The 19774-nt window shown below is 39.7% G+C and overlaps 2 protein-coding genes across 2 annotated transcripts; one reads left to right on the top strand and one right to left on the bottom strand.

Moving 5' to 3' along the window:
- The first annotated feature begins 3709 nt into the window (after positions 1 to 3709).
- On the top strand, positions 3710 to 6361 carry LOC119487554 (magnetosome-associated protein MamJ-like). The gene is made up of 2 exons (XM_037768543.1): positions 3710 to 3845; positions 4770 to 6361. Exon 2 carries the CDS (start codon positions 4778 to 4780, stop codon positions 5699 to 5701), a length of 924 nt encoding a protein of 307 aa, XP_037624471.1. The 5' UTR covers positions 3710 to 3845; positions 4770 to 4777; the 3' UTR covers positions 5702 to 6361.
- Positions 6362 to 8221: 1860 nt separating this feature from the next.
- On the bottom strand, positions 8222 to 18882 carry terb1 (telomere repeat binding bouquet formation protein 1). The gene is made up of 21 exons (XM_037766033.1): positions 18659 to 18882; positions 17755 to 17865; positions 17486 to 17617; positions 16807 to 16938; positions 16552 to 16612; positions 16319 to 16434; positions 16049 to 16177; positions 15787 to 15939; positions 15558 to 15689; positions 15323 to 15448; positions 14087 to 14229; positions 13622 to 14001; positions 13451 to 13521; positions 13254 to 13331; positions 12744 to 12980; positions 11860 to 11940; positions 11591 to 11656; positions 11454 to 11495; positions 9767 to 9843; positions 8623 to 8778; positions 8222 to 8526 (listed from the first exon to the last, which is right to left on the bottom strand). Exons 1-21 carry the CDS (start codon positions 18693 to 18695, stop codon positions 8494 to 8496), a joined length of 2493 nt encoding a protein of 830 aa, XP_037621961.1. The 5' UTR covers positions 18696 to 18882; the 3' UTR covers positions 8222 to 8493.
- Positions 18883 to 19774: the final 892 nt, after the last annotated feature.

A 19774-nucleotide genomic window follows, 5' to 3' on the forward strand; every position in this document is an offset into this window, starting at 1 on the left:
TTTTGTCAGTGAAGCAGCTTTAGGTTTTCTTTTAATGATGCTTCAGATTAAAGCGTCACATTGATATTAAACTGGAAGATCATAGAGTATACTGTTTTACTTGACTGTGAATTTATGTTTTTGATATTGTAGTTTTTCCACTTTATTAAATGATGAAGTAGCAGTTATTTGTACGTTGTTTTTTCTTGAATAAGCCCCGTCAAAAACTTCTGTGTGAACTCCAGCAACAGTTTTTTTTACACAGTTTCATTCTCAAGCACCTATCAACTATAGGGCTGCAACTAACAATTGTTTTTATTGTCAATTAATGTATTATTTTTGGATTAATCATGTATTCATTTGGTCTATAAAATGTCAAAAAATTGTGAAAAATGTCGATCAGTGTTTCCCAAAGCCCAAGATGACGTCCTCAAATGTCTTGTTTTGTCCACAATTCAAAGATATTCAGTTTACTGTCAAAGAGGAGTAAAGAAACCAGGAAATATTCACATTTAAGAAGCTGAAATCAGAGAATTCAAATTGATTCATCGATTGTCAAAATAGTTGGCGATTTATATAATTTAATAATTGACAACTAATCGATTAATCATTGCAGCTCTAATTCAGCAGCTGTGCATATCAGAGAAAGTAGGCCATATTTATTTTTAGTGGGATATTTATTTACACAGTTGGCCGTCACTTTGACAAACCAGTTTGTCTAAGTCAACTCTGTTACAGCACGCAAAGGTAATAACAATATGCTCCAGTCTATTTAACAAAAGGAGGGTAACAGGTTTATCATCAAATCAAGTCATCAAGTCATAACACTCTTGATTGTCAGCAGCATATTATGCCCCAAAGCAAAGATTTGGCAACTGTTTAGTGAAAACTTTACAAAGAGCAAAAAACAGTTTTGATTATACTTTCATCAAGCACTTTGGCATCAGGATTTAAGTTTCCCTTCTGTGAATGATGACTTCTCATCTAGTCCCAGTCAGACGTTAGCCTCCTCCATGACACACGGGTCAGCCATGTTATGATAACCAGCTCAACCTGCACACCCACACATACATAGAACCAGATGGTCATGTGTTTCCAGCTCACGTACGACCGATAGAGTACCAAAAACCCTATAACCCCGTTCAGGATGAGTAGGCTGGATGCAGCCTGGCAGGCCATGCTGAACCAGAACGCTGCTTTGTCTTTGGCGTAAGCTGCTAACAGCATGGCCAGGAGGGCAAAGGCCACAAGCACAACAGGAATGTACAAACTCAGGATAACCGCCGTGCCGAGGATGATAATTATCTCAGATTCAGCTCCAGTCCACCAGCTGTAGAAAAGTTCTCCTTGTTGACGTGTTAGACGAAAGTGAAAGGGACTGATGTTGGCTTCGTCGGAGATGATGAACACACCAGCAAAGCGCACCAGAGAGGTCAACATCTGGATGAAGATGAGCAGGAGAAACGCAGAAATCCCCAAAGAGAGCCATGTGGGTGTCTTCACAGAGAAGGTAGCCATAAATGAAGACGTCTTAGGCCTTACGTCCCCGGATCTGAAGATTTAATATTCATGTTGACAGAAATCATTAAAACAGCGGTGGGTAGAAATGGAGCAAATATGATTAAACAAATTTTTTTTTTATAAAGCGGTCACTATATCCTGACAGTAGTGCATGAGACAGGTAATCTGAAAAAGAAATCATGTGCCTCTGTGTCAAGATTTCACAGACCGGAGGAAAACAACCAATCAGAGCCGAGCTGGAGCCTGCCGTCTCTGTGCAGCTGTCAATCACTCGCGAAGTCCGACCAAACGGTCAAACTAGGCAGCGCTGATCAAATATGAATCAATATTCTGTTGCTGTAATGCCTATTTCTCTCCTCAAATGTTTCCAGAAACATCTTGTAGTGTACTGTTTAGCTGTAAAATGAGAAAGTTTGTGACCCGGCAGCCATGTTGAGATCAGCCGGAGAACAGCCAATAGGAACGCTCTCTCTCTGAAATGACTAGATGACTGAAAACGGAGCCATGAGAGTGCATAAGTCTCTCTCAGAACACTTGAATTACAATATGCTGAAAGGTTATTATGGATGTTTTTTGCCCAATGATGCCAAAAATATACTGCCTACTGCAGCTTTAATCATTTGGGGGGGGGGAAAGCAATCATGACACTTTTAAAAAATGTATAAATTCAATATGTCTGCATGAACTTAATCCATTATTATCGCCTGAGTGATCTTCAAGAACCAGAACTAAGCACTTGTGACACATTCATTGCAACATATGCAGCAATGTATGTGTCACAGATTTAATATTCAACAGATCAGCTGATCAGCTTCCTCAATCATGACCACATTACATTTAAATGAAATGGACTCAAGTTTAGTTTCACTCTTGTGATCATGTTGAAACATAAAAATAGTGGTAATCATGTTGAAACTAGTTGTGATCATGTTTAAACATGACAAGGGTGCAGCTGGTTTCTCAATAATAAATACTGATTCATCATGGCTGGATATTAAAGGGATTATTCTGGTGTTTAATTTATAATACATACTGTATATAAATATATATACAGTATATATTAATACAGGATATACATTATAAGATATATTTTTGGGTGAGACATCTGTGACATATGCAGCAATGAATGTGTCACAGATTTAATATTCAATCTACAGTAGATCAGCTGATCAGCTTCCTTAATCATGACCACATTACATTTAAATGAAATGGACTCAGTTTAATTTCACTCTTGTGATCATGTTGAAAACAGTTGTGATAATGTTGAAACATGACATGACATGACATCAAGGTCAATTTCTCAGCCCTTATGACACATTCATTGCTACATATGCAGCAATGAATGTGTCACAGATAAACCTACAGTAGATCAGCTGATCAGCTTCCTCAATCATGATCACATTACATATAAATGAAATGGACTCAAGTTTAGTTTTACTCTTGAAAATTGTTGAAAATAGTTGTAATCATGTTGAAAATAGTTGTAATCATGTTGAAACATGCAGCTGGTTTCTCAATAATAAATACTGATTTCATGGCTGCATATTAAAGGGATTATTCGGGTGTTTAATTTATAATATATACTGTATATAAATATATACTGTATATACTTATACAGTATATACTTGTAATATATACTACTGTATATACTTATACAGTATATACAGTATAAGATATATTTTTGTGTAAACATCTGTGACATATGCAGCAATGAATGCGTCTCAGATCAACCTACAGTAGATCAGCTGATCAGTTTTAGTTTCACTCTTGTGATCATTTTGAAACTAGTTGTGATAAAGTTGAAATATAACATGACATGACATCAAGATCAATTTTTCAGCACACTTGTGACACATTCATTTGCTACATATGCAGCAATGAATGTGTCACAGATTTAATATTCAGCCTACAGTAAATCAATCATGATCTCATTACATATAGAAGAAATGGACTCAAGTTTAGTTTCACTCTTGAAAATTGTTGAAAATAGTTGTAATCATGTTGAAACTAGTTGTGATCATGTTGAAACATGACACAGGTGCAGCTGGTTTCTCAATAATAAATACTGATTCATCATGGCAGGATATTGAAGGGATTATTCTGGTGTTTAAATGCGTTGGTTACTTACTTTGTTGGAGTCAATCAGTCAGGATGTTTGGTGCCCTCTGGTTGGTGCAGGTTACGCGCATATAAGCCGTGAACGCGCACGCAGAAGAGTCTCTTCTGCTGCTGCTGCGCGTCTCCACACAGTCTGACGTGCGCTCTTCTCCAAGCTGGAAGTGCGATCATAGATCATCTTTGAACAACTTTATCTACTTTTCCTGCAACGCAAAAGGGCTCAAACGGTTGGTTTCTCTCTTTCTAACTTCATGTTATTATAACCGGAGCTGTTTTTTTTTTTTTTTACTGCTGTATATTTGGGATATTTTGTATAAGTTTGTGAGCCACGAGAGAGGGAGGCGGGGTCGTCTGGTTTTCTTTGTTCGATTTGACCAACAATTAATGGCAATTGGCACACGGGTATTTTGCTTGTGTTGATGATAATTATAAGTGGGATATTTGTCATGTGATGTCATTAGATTAAATATTAAGTTTGAAGTGCATGTGGTAATTACGATTGGCAGCACAACTGGATCAAGGTGTGGTTGTTTTTTTTACATAATAATTAGAAAATGCAAAACAAAAGGAAGAAATCATTAAATGATAATTTTCCAGACATGCATGAGGGCTATTTTGCCCCAAGTGATAACTGGCAAACATTTTCCATGCATGTTCAAACGTGTCCCAGATTTTAATGGAGTTGAGAGAGGTGTGCAAAGCAGGCGAGAAAGCAATAATCAATCAATCAGTCAATCAGTCAACCTACTGCTTTTCATTTTCCTTGAGCAATCCAGAAACACTACCTCTATAGAGACACGCTCAAATCCTGACACTATATAGTACATGCTGTACATGCAGCTCGTGGAAAGGTGCAAGAGAACACAATGTACCATAACACACACACTCTGGGATGTTTTTTGCTCAACCAGTTTAGTGAATCCTGACATGTAGAAGCAAGTTTCTCTATTTAGTTTTTGTTGTTTTTGTGACTTTGATCAATTGCATATTCATGAATTTAGAAAAAAAAAGCTCAAATGTATAAACACAATGCTCCAATGTATAAACACAATGCAATCCACTTGTTATGTAATATTGAGCCATCTTTTACATAGAATGACATTTTAATTATTTAAAGTAATTTTATTCTCCATTTATTTTTCTCTGTGCAGGTTTCATCATGGGACAGCGGTTCTCCAGGCAAGGAGCCACAGCCACCAGTGCTGAGGCTGCTGCCACTGAACAGAAGACTGCAGCGGAGCCGGCAGCTACACAACCAGCAGCAGACGCTGGGATGACTGTTAAGGCCGAGACTCAGGAGGTGGTGAAGGGGGAGCCGGTGACCCTGATTGCGTGTTTACCCGCTGAAGATTGTGTGGCAGAGTGTAAAGTGGTAGAAGCTCCTGTCTCAGAGCCTGTGGAGAAGGAAACCCCAGCTCCAGTCCAACCTGAGCCTCTGGTCTCGGTCAGCGCACCATCACCTCCAGAGTCAGAACCTGTTGCAGAACTAGAACCTGTTGCTGAAGCTCAGCTTGCTCCAGAGCCTGTTCCCGAACCAGAACCAGAACCAGCTCCAGCTCCAGTTTCCGAACCCGAGCTTGTCCCCGAAGTCGAGGTAGAAGTTGAGGCAGTCCCTGAGCCCATCCCAGAGTCAGTACTAGCCCCAGTTGAAGCCATGGAGCAGGAGATAGACCTGCTTAACCAAGTGTCTCTGCCCGAGCCTGTGATTTGTTCACTTCCTTTGATCGACCTGATCGTCCCTGATGTAACTCCTCCACCTACTGACATTCCTATCGCTGCCCCAGTCGACGCGGACGAGCCCTCAGACATCCCGGTGATCGAGCAGTGCCAAGACATTGCTGAGATTTCTCTGATTCCCACACCTGAGCCAGAAGAGAGCGAGGACACATCCGTGTCTCTGGGTAAGCTGATAGAGGTGGAGGCCGCAGAGAATCTGGAGCAGCTGGTGAACGACGTCAACGAGGAAAGTGTTTGTGGACTGTTGAACAACTTGGAGCTGAAAGGAAATGACCTTGACGCTGACCTCATTCCCACCGACGTCAAGATCGCCGATGACATGACCGCTTCCGTTGAGCTGATGTGAAACAGTGTAAGATTAAAAAAGTGAATGGATATTTTTCTGTGAAACCCTCTTAACCCCTTACATGAGTTCTTAAAGAATCACGGATGCAATGTTTTTTTTCTCACTTAAGTGGCCCAATAAAGGCAAACAGCTATCTCTCTTTCTAAATGAACCAACTGTGCCAAAAAGTAAAAAGGTGTATTGGTGGGGATTTAACAGCACAGGGGTTAATGAGTGTACTTAAGTGTATTGCTGGACAACAGAGATCTTCCTCTATGCAAATTCACCAAGCAAGAATTTAAATGTATTTCTTGAAGAGAAAAAGAAGGCATTGCTATGTAACATCGCCCTACAGAAAGAGGTTAAAGGGAAGGATTATCACGTTGATCGAGTACAAAGGGAAAAGCAAAAGCTTTTTTTGAGGTGGATACCGGGGTTTGTGAGTCTACAGCACTCCAGAGGTGAATGCAAAACAATAGGCAAGGGACAGTAGCAATGCAACCAAAGATGGAGACAGTATATGCATACCGCTATCAGGATACAAGTTTCCAATAAACATTTATGCCTTAACATAATCGTGTTTGGACTTTGTAATATTCTTTATTGTATTCTAATACAACAATGGGACTTTTTAACCCAAGTAGTGGCTTGCTTGTGAAAATAAAAATATTCTACATGTTATGGCAATGGTCCCTGTTTTGTTTTTTTTAACTAGAAGAAATATGTTTGAGATTATAGGAATGGAAATTAGAAAAAAAATGGTAGATCAAGATAAAGGTTGGCTGTGAGGCCACAAAAAAGGTAGTAGCTGTAGCTGTTTTGCATGTTAAATATGACTTACTGTAGCTGGCATACAAGTCAATTGCACATATTGGAACAGTTGGAGCTTTCTCCATTACAAAGCATGTTTTGTAACACACCAGCACATGTATGGGACACAATGTACATATGGAAATCAAATTCCAGCCGACACAGCATAACCGCGATCATGTAAGAGAGAGAGAGACAGTGCCTCCTCACAGTCTCGTGGGAGAGAGGAGGGAGGAGAAGGGGAGGGGAAAGACGAAGCCACATTCTTTCCAGAGGAAGGAGGTTTTCGGGGGGTCTGGGTCAAAAGTCTTCAGTGCGACTGCGTTTCAGTCCATGAGAAATCTGCTCCTCACATGCCTCTCCCACCAAGCTCTCACTGCATTGCTATCCCAACATCTTGACCAAGGAGTCAGTGGATTGGTATGAGAGGCCGCTTCATTCTGCCTAAAAAGGAAACTAACTGCCAAATTTTACCAAATGAAGGAACCCTGCGATGTCATCAATGTGTACAACATGGAGCTGTTCCCTGTAACTTTTAAAGCACAATGTATATCAGAAAATCACTTGTGTATTCTGCTGTTTCATAAATTCATAATCCATAATCACATGAAGTCCCTCTACCAATAAACATTTGTCTTGTCCGACCACACCTTAGTTTTAACAGCCTACGCCTCAGGGCACGGCAGCCGGGTAAATCCCATGGTTTTGGCAACACGCTGATGAGTCCCCGTAGAGAGGGAGAGGCACTCTTCAGACAGTGATCTCAGTCGAGCTATAGCCTTCAGTCGAGGATACAGTTAGCAGACTTGAGCTGCTCCTTGATGCACACTGAGAATAGATAAACAGCCTGATTTGCACTATTTGTGATTCCTGTCATACCAGAGGCTTTCAGCTCAATAAACAAAAGTGCTGGACTCCAGTCTCCCCTCTCCTTGTTGATTTCCTGCCTCGCTGTGGACTCCGATGGCCAAAGCACGAAAACAAAGAAAACAGAACTTGGTATTTGCTTCCTGGACACTGCATGTCAAGAAAGTAACACACATACTATTTAGTTTTTAAAGGTCCAAGCAGAGTTGCAGGAACTATTGTTTCTTCATTGTTACTTTTTGTTAGTATTACCTAAGTATTGGTGCACTAAAATTCTCAAATGGACATGCCTTCTTCATGGACTGCTTGGGTCAAATCACATTTGTGATAATGTCTATCTCTGCTGGACTACATGTTCGACATTTTGACTATTTAAAAAAACAACTTTATTTGCTTCTTTTAAAAATGAAGGTCTAATATTATCCAAACTGATACACAGCAAATCTGACCTGGCCTAAATAACAGTTATGACACAGCATTGGTATAAATGTTGCAGTGGTTAGGGCTGGGTGTTTTCATGCCACGACTCATCAACACATGATGCTGTTGCAATCGAATCTGGCAGACCTAAATGTGGCAACACATGTGGTGGTGAGTCATCTGTAGGTGGTGCTACAACAAAACAAGGATTTTAAACTGGTCCTTCCTCAAAGGTTACACATCGAATTCAATCAAAATGTGGCACAATTCATTCTTACAAAAAGTCTCATTGGTTTCTGACTTAGTCTCAAGTGACACTTTGTACTGTGGACATGTAGTAAATCGTGTCTGCGGCTATGTTTTGTAATTCAAAAATCTGTTTGCATAATTCAAATACAAAAGCGTGTTTGACAGAAAAGACACTGACAGAAAATGTAATAATCTCAAACACCTGTTTTAATGCTTTAACACACAACAAGAAACAATATCTGTCAATATATTAGTACTCATCTTCAACCCCTTATCCGGGGTCGGGTCGCAGGGACAACAGCTCCAGCAGTATATTATATATGTATATGTAAATATATCAATATATTAGTATATGAAGTAAATGCTTCTTTGGATTTTTTCCAATAAATACAGTGTGAAGAGAATCAAGGCTATTATTCACAGGGGGCCATTATTAATGGACTAGGCCCAGGATCTCAGGACCAGGATCATGCACAGCCACACTCCTCAGCTTTAGCTTTCTGAAGGCAAAGACACAATCAGGCAGTTCATCTAAATGCTATTTGACATTTATGATAGAAAAATATCTTACTTAAAGAAGATTTCTCTCTTGTTACCATTAGCCGCCTGTACTTCTTGGCCAGGTCAACATTGGTGCGTCCGGGTTTGAAGGGGTACGACCACAAGATGGAGTTCCAGGAGGAGCCGTAAGTGTTCACTCCGCTCAGCAGGTAACGCACCTCCTCACTGCTGAAGTCTCTCCTCTTCCTTCTCTGTGAACAATAACAAAGGAAGGCAGAAGAGGCAAAACTTTGAGTAAAGATAAGACAGTATGTCAGATGGACAGGTTGGACACGTGGATGCACACTTGACACTGACACACAGGCTAATCACTAAAGCTCTACGTAATAAATAATACAATCTAAAATATATATTAGTTTTTCCTGATTCAAATCATCTGCCTGAGATGCCTGTGTGACTAATGTTAATAGAACATACTGGTGGTTTTCATTATCAACACATTGCTTAGATTACCCCAAGACATTCTGCAAAGCGTATCGTACAGTTTTAAATTGATTTCCTCACCCTCCATTAGTTTCAACTTATTCCAATAACCTATGAAAATCAACTTGTTAAGACTTGATGTTTGATGTTGTGTCATTTCTATTTGTGTCAAGGTTGCATTATAATTGCACGGTATTGCAGTTGCAAGAACTGTTTTAAAAGCTCTTCTGCCGATGTGTTCAAGGATGCTCTGACATCTGTGTTTAATGACCGTGCTGTTGACTGTCAACTTTTCATAATGCAAAAGGACTGAAATCAAATTATCATTTTCAGTTTCTACATAAATATATAAATGCAGCCAGTTGTTCACTGTCTCAAGCAATCTCATCTCAAGCAAAGTTTGTTGATTTTCATATTGCACTGAAATGGCATGTATTGCTTAAATTTTTTGTGCTGGTTTGGTAAAATACGTGTATACATTCAAACATCTTTTCTACTTAGTGCCGTGAATTAGGTTTCACTTTAAATCAATGTTGCTTCTCAGTATTGATGTTTGCAGTGGGCAGGCAAGGATGTAAGGATGTGTTGGAGCCAAATGGTTTGCAGGAATTGGGCAAATTAAAACTGATTCTGAAATCCCATCGCTACTTTTCACTCTTCATTTCCTTCACTTCAATGTACTACAGCATACGATCATAGCATTAAAAAGCTGTTGGAAAACATTGCAGGTCAGAAAATATTCTTTCAAACTCTTACAGCGGAACCGGGATCTGTGCTCGTCCTTGGCTCATCATCAACAGCGTGATTTCCACTATCATTCCTTCCTCTTCTCTCTGTATTTAAAACATAAAACAGTTTAGGTTTGTATGTGCGTGTGTGAAAAAGACTGAGAGGAAGCCAGGTTCTCGCAGTCTTTCTGAGTAAAGGCCCTGACACACCGAGCCGACGGTAGGCTGTTTGACAGTTTGGGGCCGTCGGTGGGCGTCTGTCGGCCTAGTTTTTTCGGTGTGTCCTGCAGCGTTAGCTCTAGTCTGCCCGTGTTGGAGGTTTTTCGGCCGATTCAGCATGTTGAATCGACAGCGGAGCCCGTCGGTGAGAGACATCACTCTGATTAGCTGTCCAGCTTAAACAAATCAGTGCACAGGAAGAGAAACGGAAGTGAGGAAAGCAAGCCAATGAGTAAAGTCAAGAGGGCACTTCTTATTTTTCATCATCATCTCATCTGATCATTCCAATACACGGATATTTTCACAGCGACATGGTCGTCTGGAATGAAGCTAAGTGGTGAGTGAGAGCGGTGTGAAAATGGCCGTCAAATGTCGCTTTATTTCATGTACGTATCATAACAACGGTTTGTATATCCACAGTCCTGCTGGTGTGGAGAGTTATTTCATCTCACGCAGGTGCAGAACGTACGTGCTAACTGGCCGTCGACTATAGTCTATGCGATGTGTTCAAATGCAACTTGTCTGTCAAGACAAAGGCGATGTGTGGCAACGCAACAGTCAGTGTCTGGACCTTCATTCTGTTACTCAACATCAACTGGCCACAGACTAAATATACAGACAGACAGTGTCTCTCTTCATGCCCTACTCCTCATACAAGCAATATTACATCACCAGTTATGACTAATCCAGCTGCTGCACAAACAACAATAGAGGAGGAGAAGAATGACTGACGAAGGAGGAGCAAGAGGACAAAATCAACACCGGAAAAAAGTATAATAGGAAAGACGAGAAGGGTGTAAAAACAGTTGGACAGAGAAAGAATGAAAAGGTGTACTGTGTGGTGGAAGAAAAACCTGTTTTACTGTATGTGTGCACTCACATAAAGTGAGCACTGGAAAACGCATTAGGCGGAGAGGTATAAAGATACAGTAAATCGCAGCATGACAGCACAGAAAGACTGCACTCCACCACAGTGCCTCCGCACCCATGTTGCAATACTTTTAGGCAACAGAACATCTGACTAAAAGCATGAGAACTGGCAAAATTTGAAAGCAGGAGGAGAAGAAGGGGATTGACGGCAAATATATCTTAATATACAGTTTAGTGAATACCATGCGAGTACAGAACATGAAAAAGCATAACGTGGAACAGACTAAAATGCCTCTCCTTTCAACACCAAGTCACTGGCTTAATACAAAAGCATCAGAACACACCCTTTCAATCTCTCTCTCTCTGTCTCTCTCGCGCACACACACACATGGTGTTATACAGAGTGTGAAACAGCTTAATACAGCTGTGCTGCTCTGAACCAGCTCTGGCCTGCACTGTGAGAACACTGGCTGCTGTTCAACATTCCTTCTGCTCTCCGGTTTGTCTGCTGCCAAGAACACACTGCAGAGAGAGACAGCTCCCAGCACAGGCTCTCAATCATAACATTCACACACACTTAAAGTTATCTACTGTACATATGCCCATAACTGATATTACATGTCTACCTTCAGGAAGATGAGACCTTTTCAGGGGAATCAAGTCTGGACCTGAGAGGAGAAGCAGAGATCAGTGCTGTTGAATATGACAAATATAAAGGACACCAATACACGATAACGTTGCTGTGATTATGTCATATACATACCTGTGTTGTCATACGTGGATGATATATCCCTTTTAGCTCCTTTATGCAGTGGAGTCAAAGTGATACCTATGATGGAAGAAGAAAACGCCCAAATGACACACCTACAGATTATTGTGTATGTGAATGCTAGTTCAGCGGCCTACAACAACATTTAGTTTGATCATATATTGTTGATTTGTTAGATCTAGACAGGCTCATTCCTTACAATCCATGAAGACATCGGTGTGTTAAAGAGCTATATAGAAATCCACTTGCTGCATAATTCTTACCACTGTGCCTCTTCCAGTGTTGTTCTGGCAGGGAGATCTTGCCGTTCCCTGTTCCTTTACATATGGGAGTCAGGCCGACCTCTTTTTACAGTGGAATAGAAATCAGACATTTTATAGAAGACAATAATGTGTGTTTCATAATGAGGATATTAAAGTAACAGTTATGAATGGAGAAAGAAACATTTATTATACCATAAAAACAGTTTGGAACAACAGCAGCATGCATATGGCATGTTTACTCTCTCATATTTAATCAACTCCAGACAGGATCTCATGGATTCATTGGTAAAGGTTTTACATTTATCTTGACTGACGTATGCACTGTGAAAAAAGAGATCTAGTAGTAGATCTAGCAAGTTAGCTAATGCTAGCCTTACCAGGTTATAGTGAGTAGGGTAACAAAATGTAGAACTTCAGCACTCATACAATGTCAAAAAACTTCCAAAACAAAACTCAGTAGAACATGTACAGACACATACTCACGCCTTGCATATACAAGGTTACAAGGTTCATTTGTTTGTCATGTCACAACAGAAGGTTGCACAATGAAATGTTAAGATGTAGCCCCTTCACACTACACACACACATAGAACATATATTTTATCATTGTGAGCACCCACAGGGATATACTGTGGGGTAAACATGTGGAAGATGGCGTTGAGCTTCAGTCGTGAGGAAAATGTGTGTCCGTTCCTATATTTAACTTTGATATAAAGTGCTTCATTTTGCACCACCTTGTGAACTCTGACATGATCTGACATACAACAACTTGGGTAAGACACTCTCCATGAGAAACCAGGCTTGTTTTTTCTCTTTTTGACTGGATCTACACCTTTTAATAAAATGGATTACCTGTGCAAATTCATATGTTGCATTTTGCTTACCGCTCCAGTTTTTCCAGCTCGTCTGTGGCTCTGCAGCTGGAACTCTCTCAGAGTCTGGGTCTGTCTGCTCCACAGTGTCGTCTTGGTACTCTCTCCTTAACAGAAGGTTGCGGTGACGAGTCCTGAACCGCTCCATGGCCTCCTGGAGAACCTTGTGCATGTCGCAGCTGTGGGCGCAGGAGCTTTGGAGAAACTCAAAAGTACGACTGGTCACCTGCTCAAAAGGCAACACACAACCTAAAGGAGAGAAAGAACAAGGATGCAAGGAATTCAGTTGTGAATCCAGTGTTGAATGATCCCTTTAAGTTTAGAAGAATAAATACAATGATTATTAATTGTGTGGCCCTATTACACAGTCCCAAGTGTCCAACATAAGCCTGGACATGTAGAGGACAAAGAAACACAATATGGGTTTAAAATAACATATTACACTGACACAGAAAATACAGCATGACCCATACACTATGCTTGCTTGATCTCTCAATAACCATTTGCATCATGTTCTCTTACCTGCACACCGGATACGAGAGAGTGAGGGTTCCTCCACTGGGATTTTCCCCACCTGACTCATCTCTACGCCCTGCATCTCTTAACATAAAGAAATATTACTTGATTGAAGTGACATGTTAGAAACTGCACATCTACTGAAATCAAAATGATAGCAAAGAAGTTTATGTGTGTTAAAGGCATGATGCTGTGACTCTTACCTTCTTCATCAGTGCATTTCATTTCTTTTGGTACACTGTGCCTCCCTGGTGCTGGGGGCTTAAATAACACACTTAAGAAAAGCAGAAGAAAAGTAAGTAATTATGAAGGCTATCATTTCATTTGAGTTTTTCCTCATTAAGAAGTAATCAACACTGAAGAACTCTACTGACTTGTCTGCTGTATGAGGCTCTCTGCCTCCATCTAGTGGCTGCAGATGGGGAGACATTATGGCTCCAGTACCCTTGCACAGTGAACACCACACACCGCCTCCACTGGTTTTAGCCGTCTCTTCCTGCAGACTTAAATTGGAGCTCATGTGCTTCAGTTCACTGTCATTCTTATTCTTGATCACGTTTCTGACAGTTTGATGTTTAAAGCTGTTGTCACCCCCTTCTTCTACATTTACACGAGCGCTGTTCTGTCTAAATGCTGTGGGGATGGTTGTAATGCTCTCCTTCTGCTGCAGAGGTAAGGTCAGAGGCCGAAGTGGTTGGCCAAGCCCATCGGTTGAAGTTAACGACTCTGTGTCTTCCTGCTCATCCTCAGCCACCTAAAGATGGACATAAGCACACATCATGAGTCACCACGCCACATGCTGATTATACAGAGGCCATGTGTGTGAATGTATATCTGACCTTTGTCTGTCTCTTCTCTAGCAGGCCAATCCTGCGCAGCAACTCTCTGGCTGAGCTCTTGAAGCCGTCCATGTTTATGAAGGGTTCAACATTTTTACCCTCCCCCTGTCTCACTATCAGACCGGGCACTCCCAAGGACATGGCTTCACAGACACAGACAAACACATCATTAGGACTCCTTGTTATACATTCTATCCATGTATTCTTCAATCACTTATTGTATTTATTCATTTGATCTCACTTTCAGAAAAGTAAAAGAAATCTACGGAGTTAATTTAAGTAGGCTTGGAAATGCAAACACTGCTGTAACACACATATTCAACACAGAAAGGGTTGGAGAAGAAATGAACCACGGTGTTACACTGAGCCATCCTGGAGCCAGAACTTCCATTTAATGCTTTCCACTGTATCTGTCATTTCTCTTTAATATGTAAGAGAAAGAAGGCTCATTTAAATGATTTTATGTTTCAAAAGCAGGGCTATTATAGTAAACGAAAACAAAAACAAAAACAAAAATAAGAAGCGAAAAATATTTTAGTAAACTGAAACTAAATAAAAACTATATCCTTAAAGAAAAAACTAAACTGAAATATTGCCTTGGTAAAAAAACGAATAAAAAGAAAATAAAAATGAATGTAAATTAATTTCAGTTATAGGTATTTAGCCATAGTATATCAGTCCCAGAAAAAGGAGACGGCATGAATTTCCGTCAACTCTCGTGATGTTGAACCACAGAAATTGAATGGACTTGACCTTCCAGGAAATAGCGCTATGCCACAACTGCTTCACTAAAGTAGCGCGAGGATAAAACATTAAACTTTGTGGCCATTCCTACATAGTTCTCCAACCATGTATTTTGTATGTAACATATATGTAGATTAATACTTCTGAGACATTATACCTGGCCCTGACAAAAACAAACTAAAACTACTGTAAAACTAAATATATATAAAAACACAAGATTTTTACCTTTCTGAAAAGCTGAAACTAAAACTAGCAAAAACACTGGAAAATAACTAAAATGGAATCGAAAAGTTAAATCTAAAATAAAATAAAAACTATTTGAAAATTCTTAACTATTACAACCTTGTTCAAAAGTTAAATTCACAGGTATACAAGTAAATGTAGGAAGGAAGTGGATTTGTTTTGTCAATGATGCAAATGAAGCACCTGTATTACTTGCTGAGCTGCTAAATAATGTCACACAGTGACTTTGAACTCATGAAGATGACTTACTGGCCTGTTTGCAGGTCTGCAATATGAACGTAGCAGCCTTCCTGACTTCCTCACTTGTATCCTCTGTGAGTAGGGTTATGATAAGGGGCAGGCCGCCACACTGCACCAACTGGGACTGGTGCTCCTCTACAGACAGGAAGAAACACACAGTTGTGTTTAAAATATAAAGTGGAAACACATTCCAACACTACCAGAAAATATTAGACGCAAGCAGCACACTACTGTGCAGTCTTACCAGAGGCTTCAGTGCAGTGACCCAGGGTGAGTAAAACAGAGAGCCTGTCCTCAGGGTCCATGTATGGGCTGGCCAGCAGGGAGAATAGGTGGGAAACCACACCATACTGAGCCAGACCTGAAGCCAGAGAAGCTACAAAGAATAGATCGTGAATGGAGGAGACACTTTGTTTTTTTCAAGCGAATTGTCAAGGTGTATGTATGTGTGTCTGTGTGAGAGTGATACGCACTGTTTTCTGTGATGCAAGCTGACAGGGTCTTGGATATAGTGACAGACAACTGGCAAGACAACAAGCTTGTATCAGCCGCAGAAGCCAGACGAACCAGCGCAAGAGTGAGAGTATCCAGACACCCCGAGGCAGAAAAACTCTCCTGAACACAGGCTGCAAAACAAAGAAGTGATGAACATTTAATAATTTGAATTTTGGTGTCAATTTAGATGTTTTACATAAACATAAAAAACACAGAATTAGCACAAGCCATTTCACTTACAGTTGTTGGCAACCGTCATTGCTATGAAGGAACATATGGGTTGAAAAATCTCAGCGCGTGGCAGAGCAATCTGCTGAAGCCAGATGTTTATTATGGGAAAGGCCGCTACACAAATACGCTGACCCTCCTCTGGAAGACAAAAGACTCAATTGAACAGAAAACCTTTTTGCTCTTACTCCAGATATAAACTTAATGTGGTGGTTTGACTTGAAAGCTGTTGCCTGGATGGCAAGACCATCAATGGTTTACATATTATCAAATACACATTACCATTCTGAGGGTTGTTGACACATCCACAGAGAGCACTAGACACAGATGCCCAAAGCTGGTAGGTTTGAGTAGCATTAGCTCTCAAAGTAGCCTCTGTGGAGAGAGGGGAAGTGGTCCTGCAAGAATGTATGCTATTAAACTTTTATGTATGTGCTTATCTGAGTGGGGCTTTTTTTAAATAAAAAGTTCGGCATACCTATGTAAACTTGGTATGACTGAGAATTGCATAGTACCTGAAGAGGTCCAGTAGAATATCCAGGCAGCCAGTGGTTTGTCCTAAAGTCTGTCCAGATTCTGCAATAGCACACAGTCACATGAGAGCTACTGTACATTTTGTTCCATGTACTGTATATGAAATGGCTTTCATGAGCTTGAAACTAAACCAAAGAAAATGTCATTGTTAAGTGACAGAAAAACTTGCACATAAATGCTACAGCCGATCCTGTAGCTTTCAACTCATTATATCAGTTGAGGAGCCTTGATCTTACTGTTGTTGGCTATCAACACGGACAGCAAATACACAGACACTCTCTTCTGTGTCAGCGGGATGTCTTCTTTCATCAACCAACCGGCAAGGTCCGCAAATGTCTCCTTTCTGCACAGATAATTCTTGCAATACACTAGCAGAAGAAAAGAGAAATAGTACATTATCAATATAATAAAAGCGTTGTTTACTTTAAAATGACTTGTATTTGAAAATACCACATTACGCCAATACAGTGATATTATTCACATATGACAGTACGCAGGCTTGTTGTATACTTAAGTAAAATACGCATATGCTGTATCTCAATTCAAGACCACAGCCTCTGATGCCCATATTTTATAGCTGACAAAGCTATCCTATGTGTGTCCTTTGCAGCTTTAAGTATCCCATAATCTATTATTTGTTCCAGCGCCCAAGTTTACCACCGTTATTTACCATTTAGTCAGCTGTTTAAGTGCAACTTCCTGTCTGTAAACCTGGACATTTTCAGATTTATAAATTGACAAGGACCACCTACATGCAACCTTTGGTCCACTCCCTGGCTGGATTGTCTATTTGGGAAGGAAGTGCCCATGTATTCTAAGCTTCAAATGCTGCAAAGGACAAAGTTTTTGGACTGCATCCTTCACAAGATGAGCCCCTGAACTGGGATTCAGCAACTATCACACACACATGCCTACCATTGGCCTCTGCTAACGTGCCAAGCGTGAAGAGTGCCGTCTCCTTGACATCTGAGCGAACAATACTGGATTTGGAGAGGTTATACACAAATGTCACACCTCCCATTTCTCTCAGCAGGTCCACATTATCCTCTGAAATAAAGACATTTTTAAAGTGAAACAAACAGTGTAAAAGGTATCATGTCAAGGTGTTGTGCTGAATATGTCAATCTTGACTGATGGTGCTGTAGGACATTGTATGTTTTTTGTCATTTATGGTTCACTATTACCTCTCTTTTCACAGATGGAGTGAATTGTGAGAAGAGCTTGTTTCTGCAGATCTGGACATTTCATCTGAAACTTCAGACACTCCAGCAGCAAACTGAGATCTGTCCTTATGGCTGAAAGCAGAACGATGAAATCAGCAAGGACAAACTCAAGGAAACTCCAGATTCTTACTATTTATGATATCAATATTTCTCAAATATGTGTTTTAATTTATAAGATACTTTCTGGTGGGAATATTCCTGAGCAGTTCAAGACCTATTTTAAAGCAAATTCTCAGGTCCATTCTTACTCAACCCGTCAATCTCTAGATCTTCATCCTCCTAAATTCCTCACTAGACTAGTAGAGGTACATTTTCGATAAGATTTAGGGGAACCAAATTATGGAGTAGCTTTTCACATCTAACAATAAACTGTTCGTCTGTCATTAATTGCTGTTTTGTAATTGCTTTTCCCCCATGTTGTCCATGTATCTGTTTTTTTAATTTTTCCCACTCACAATGTTGTTTGGTTTCGATTGCCCAGAAGTCTTTATAGATATTTAAACAATATCCTCCTCACAAACACTAACCATACACTTCAACAACACACACACACACTTATCTTTCCTTTTTGATATATTTACTGTATTGTTATTGTTGTTATTATATATATCTTGTCCTGATTGTTTGTTGTCATTATTATGTAGTCATATTATGTCTTTATATTAATCTTGTCTCTAGGTGGAGGCTTCAGATAAGCCCAGTTTGCCTCTTCCTGCACTGTATGTTATTCATTTATTTTATTTTTTTGTTATGTTGTATAGTCTTAAATTGTGCAAAACAAATAAACACAAGTCACATTTGTAAATGTGTAATGTTACATCTACAAAATGCATAAACAAAATTTGTTGGCAACAATGCCACTTACTGTTACGGCTGCTGCTGCTAACCCCTGTGTCATCCATTTCACTCTTTAAAGACCATTAACAAGGTTGTCTTCAAGCTATAATGCCTCAAGACTAACGTTTAATTAGCTAGTTAATCCCCACTGAAGAAAGAGTAAATTAAGGGGACAACATTAATTAACATTAGCACAAAGTTAGCTAATGTTAGCATAACCTCGGCACATCCGGGCACTTCAGGTTACTATGGTAACAAGTGCCTTTCAGGTTACTATAGCAACAAACAGGGTGTGACCCATTATCTTCTTCTTCTTTGGTGTTTTAGGGTGCCGTCTTCATTCAGATCCCTCTTCATAGACCAGTGACTCCCAATAAGTTAAACAGACACTTTGTTCCTTCTCCTTTACCTCCATACTTTAGAATACTACTTATTGATATTTCTATAACCATATCTTACTCATTTCAGCTAGCACAGGGGTCAGCAAACTTTACTATCAAAAGAGCCTTTTTAGGCAAAAAACAACAGAAAACAACAGAAAACAACAGAAAACAACAAAAAACAACAGAAAACAACAGAAAACAACAGAAAACAACAAAAAACAACAGAAAACAACAGAAAACAATCTGTCTGGAGCCGCAAAACATTTGAGCATTGTGATGAAGGTAACACAGTTTATAGTTGGGCCACGTTGAGGGGGAAAAAATGGGAGATCTCCAGAACAAAGTCATAATATTAAGAGAATAAAGTCATAACTTTACGAGAAAAAAAGTTGTAATATGACGAGAATAAAGTTATAACTTTACAACAAAAAAGTCGTAATATTAAGAGAATAGAGTCATATTTTTACTAGAAAAAACATCGTATAGTTAGAGTCATAGTTTTACGAGAAAAACATCGTAATATTACGAGAATAAAGTCATAACCTTACGAGAAAAAAAGTCATATTACGAGAATAAAGTCATAACTTTACAACAAAAAAGTCGTAATATTACGAGAATAAAGTCATAACTTTACGAGAAAAAAAATTGTAATATTACGAGAATAAAGTCATAACTTTATAACAAAAAAGTCGTTATATTACGAGAATAGAGTCATAACTTTACTAGAAAAAACATCGTAATATTACGAGAATAAAGTCATA

The sequence above is a fragment of the Sebastes umbrosus genome, chromosome 4, assembly GCF_015220745.1.
Source record: "Sebastes umbrosus isolate fSebUmb1 chromosome 4, fSebUmb1.pri, whole genome shotgun sequence".
In the NCBI taxonomy this organism is placed as follows: Eukaryota; Metazoa; Chordata; class Actinopteri; order Perciformes; family Sebastidae; genus Sebastes; species Sebastes umbrosus.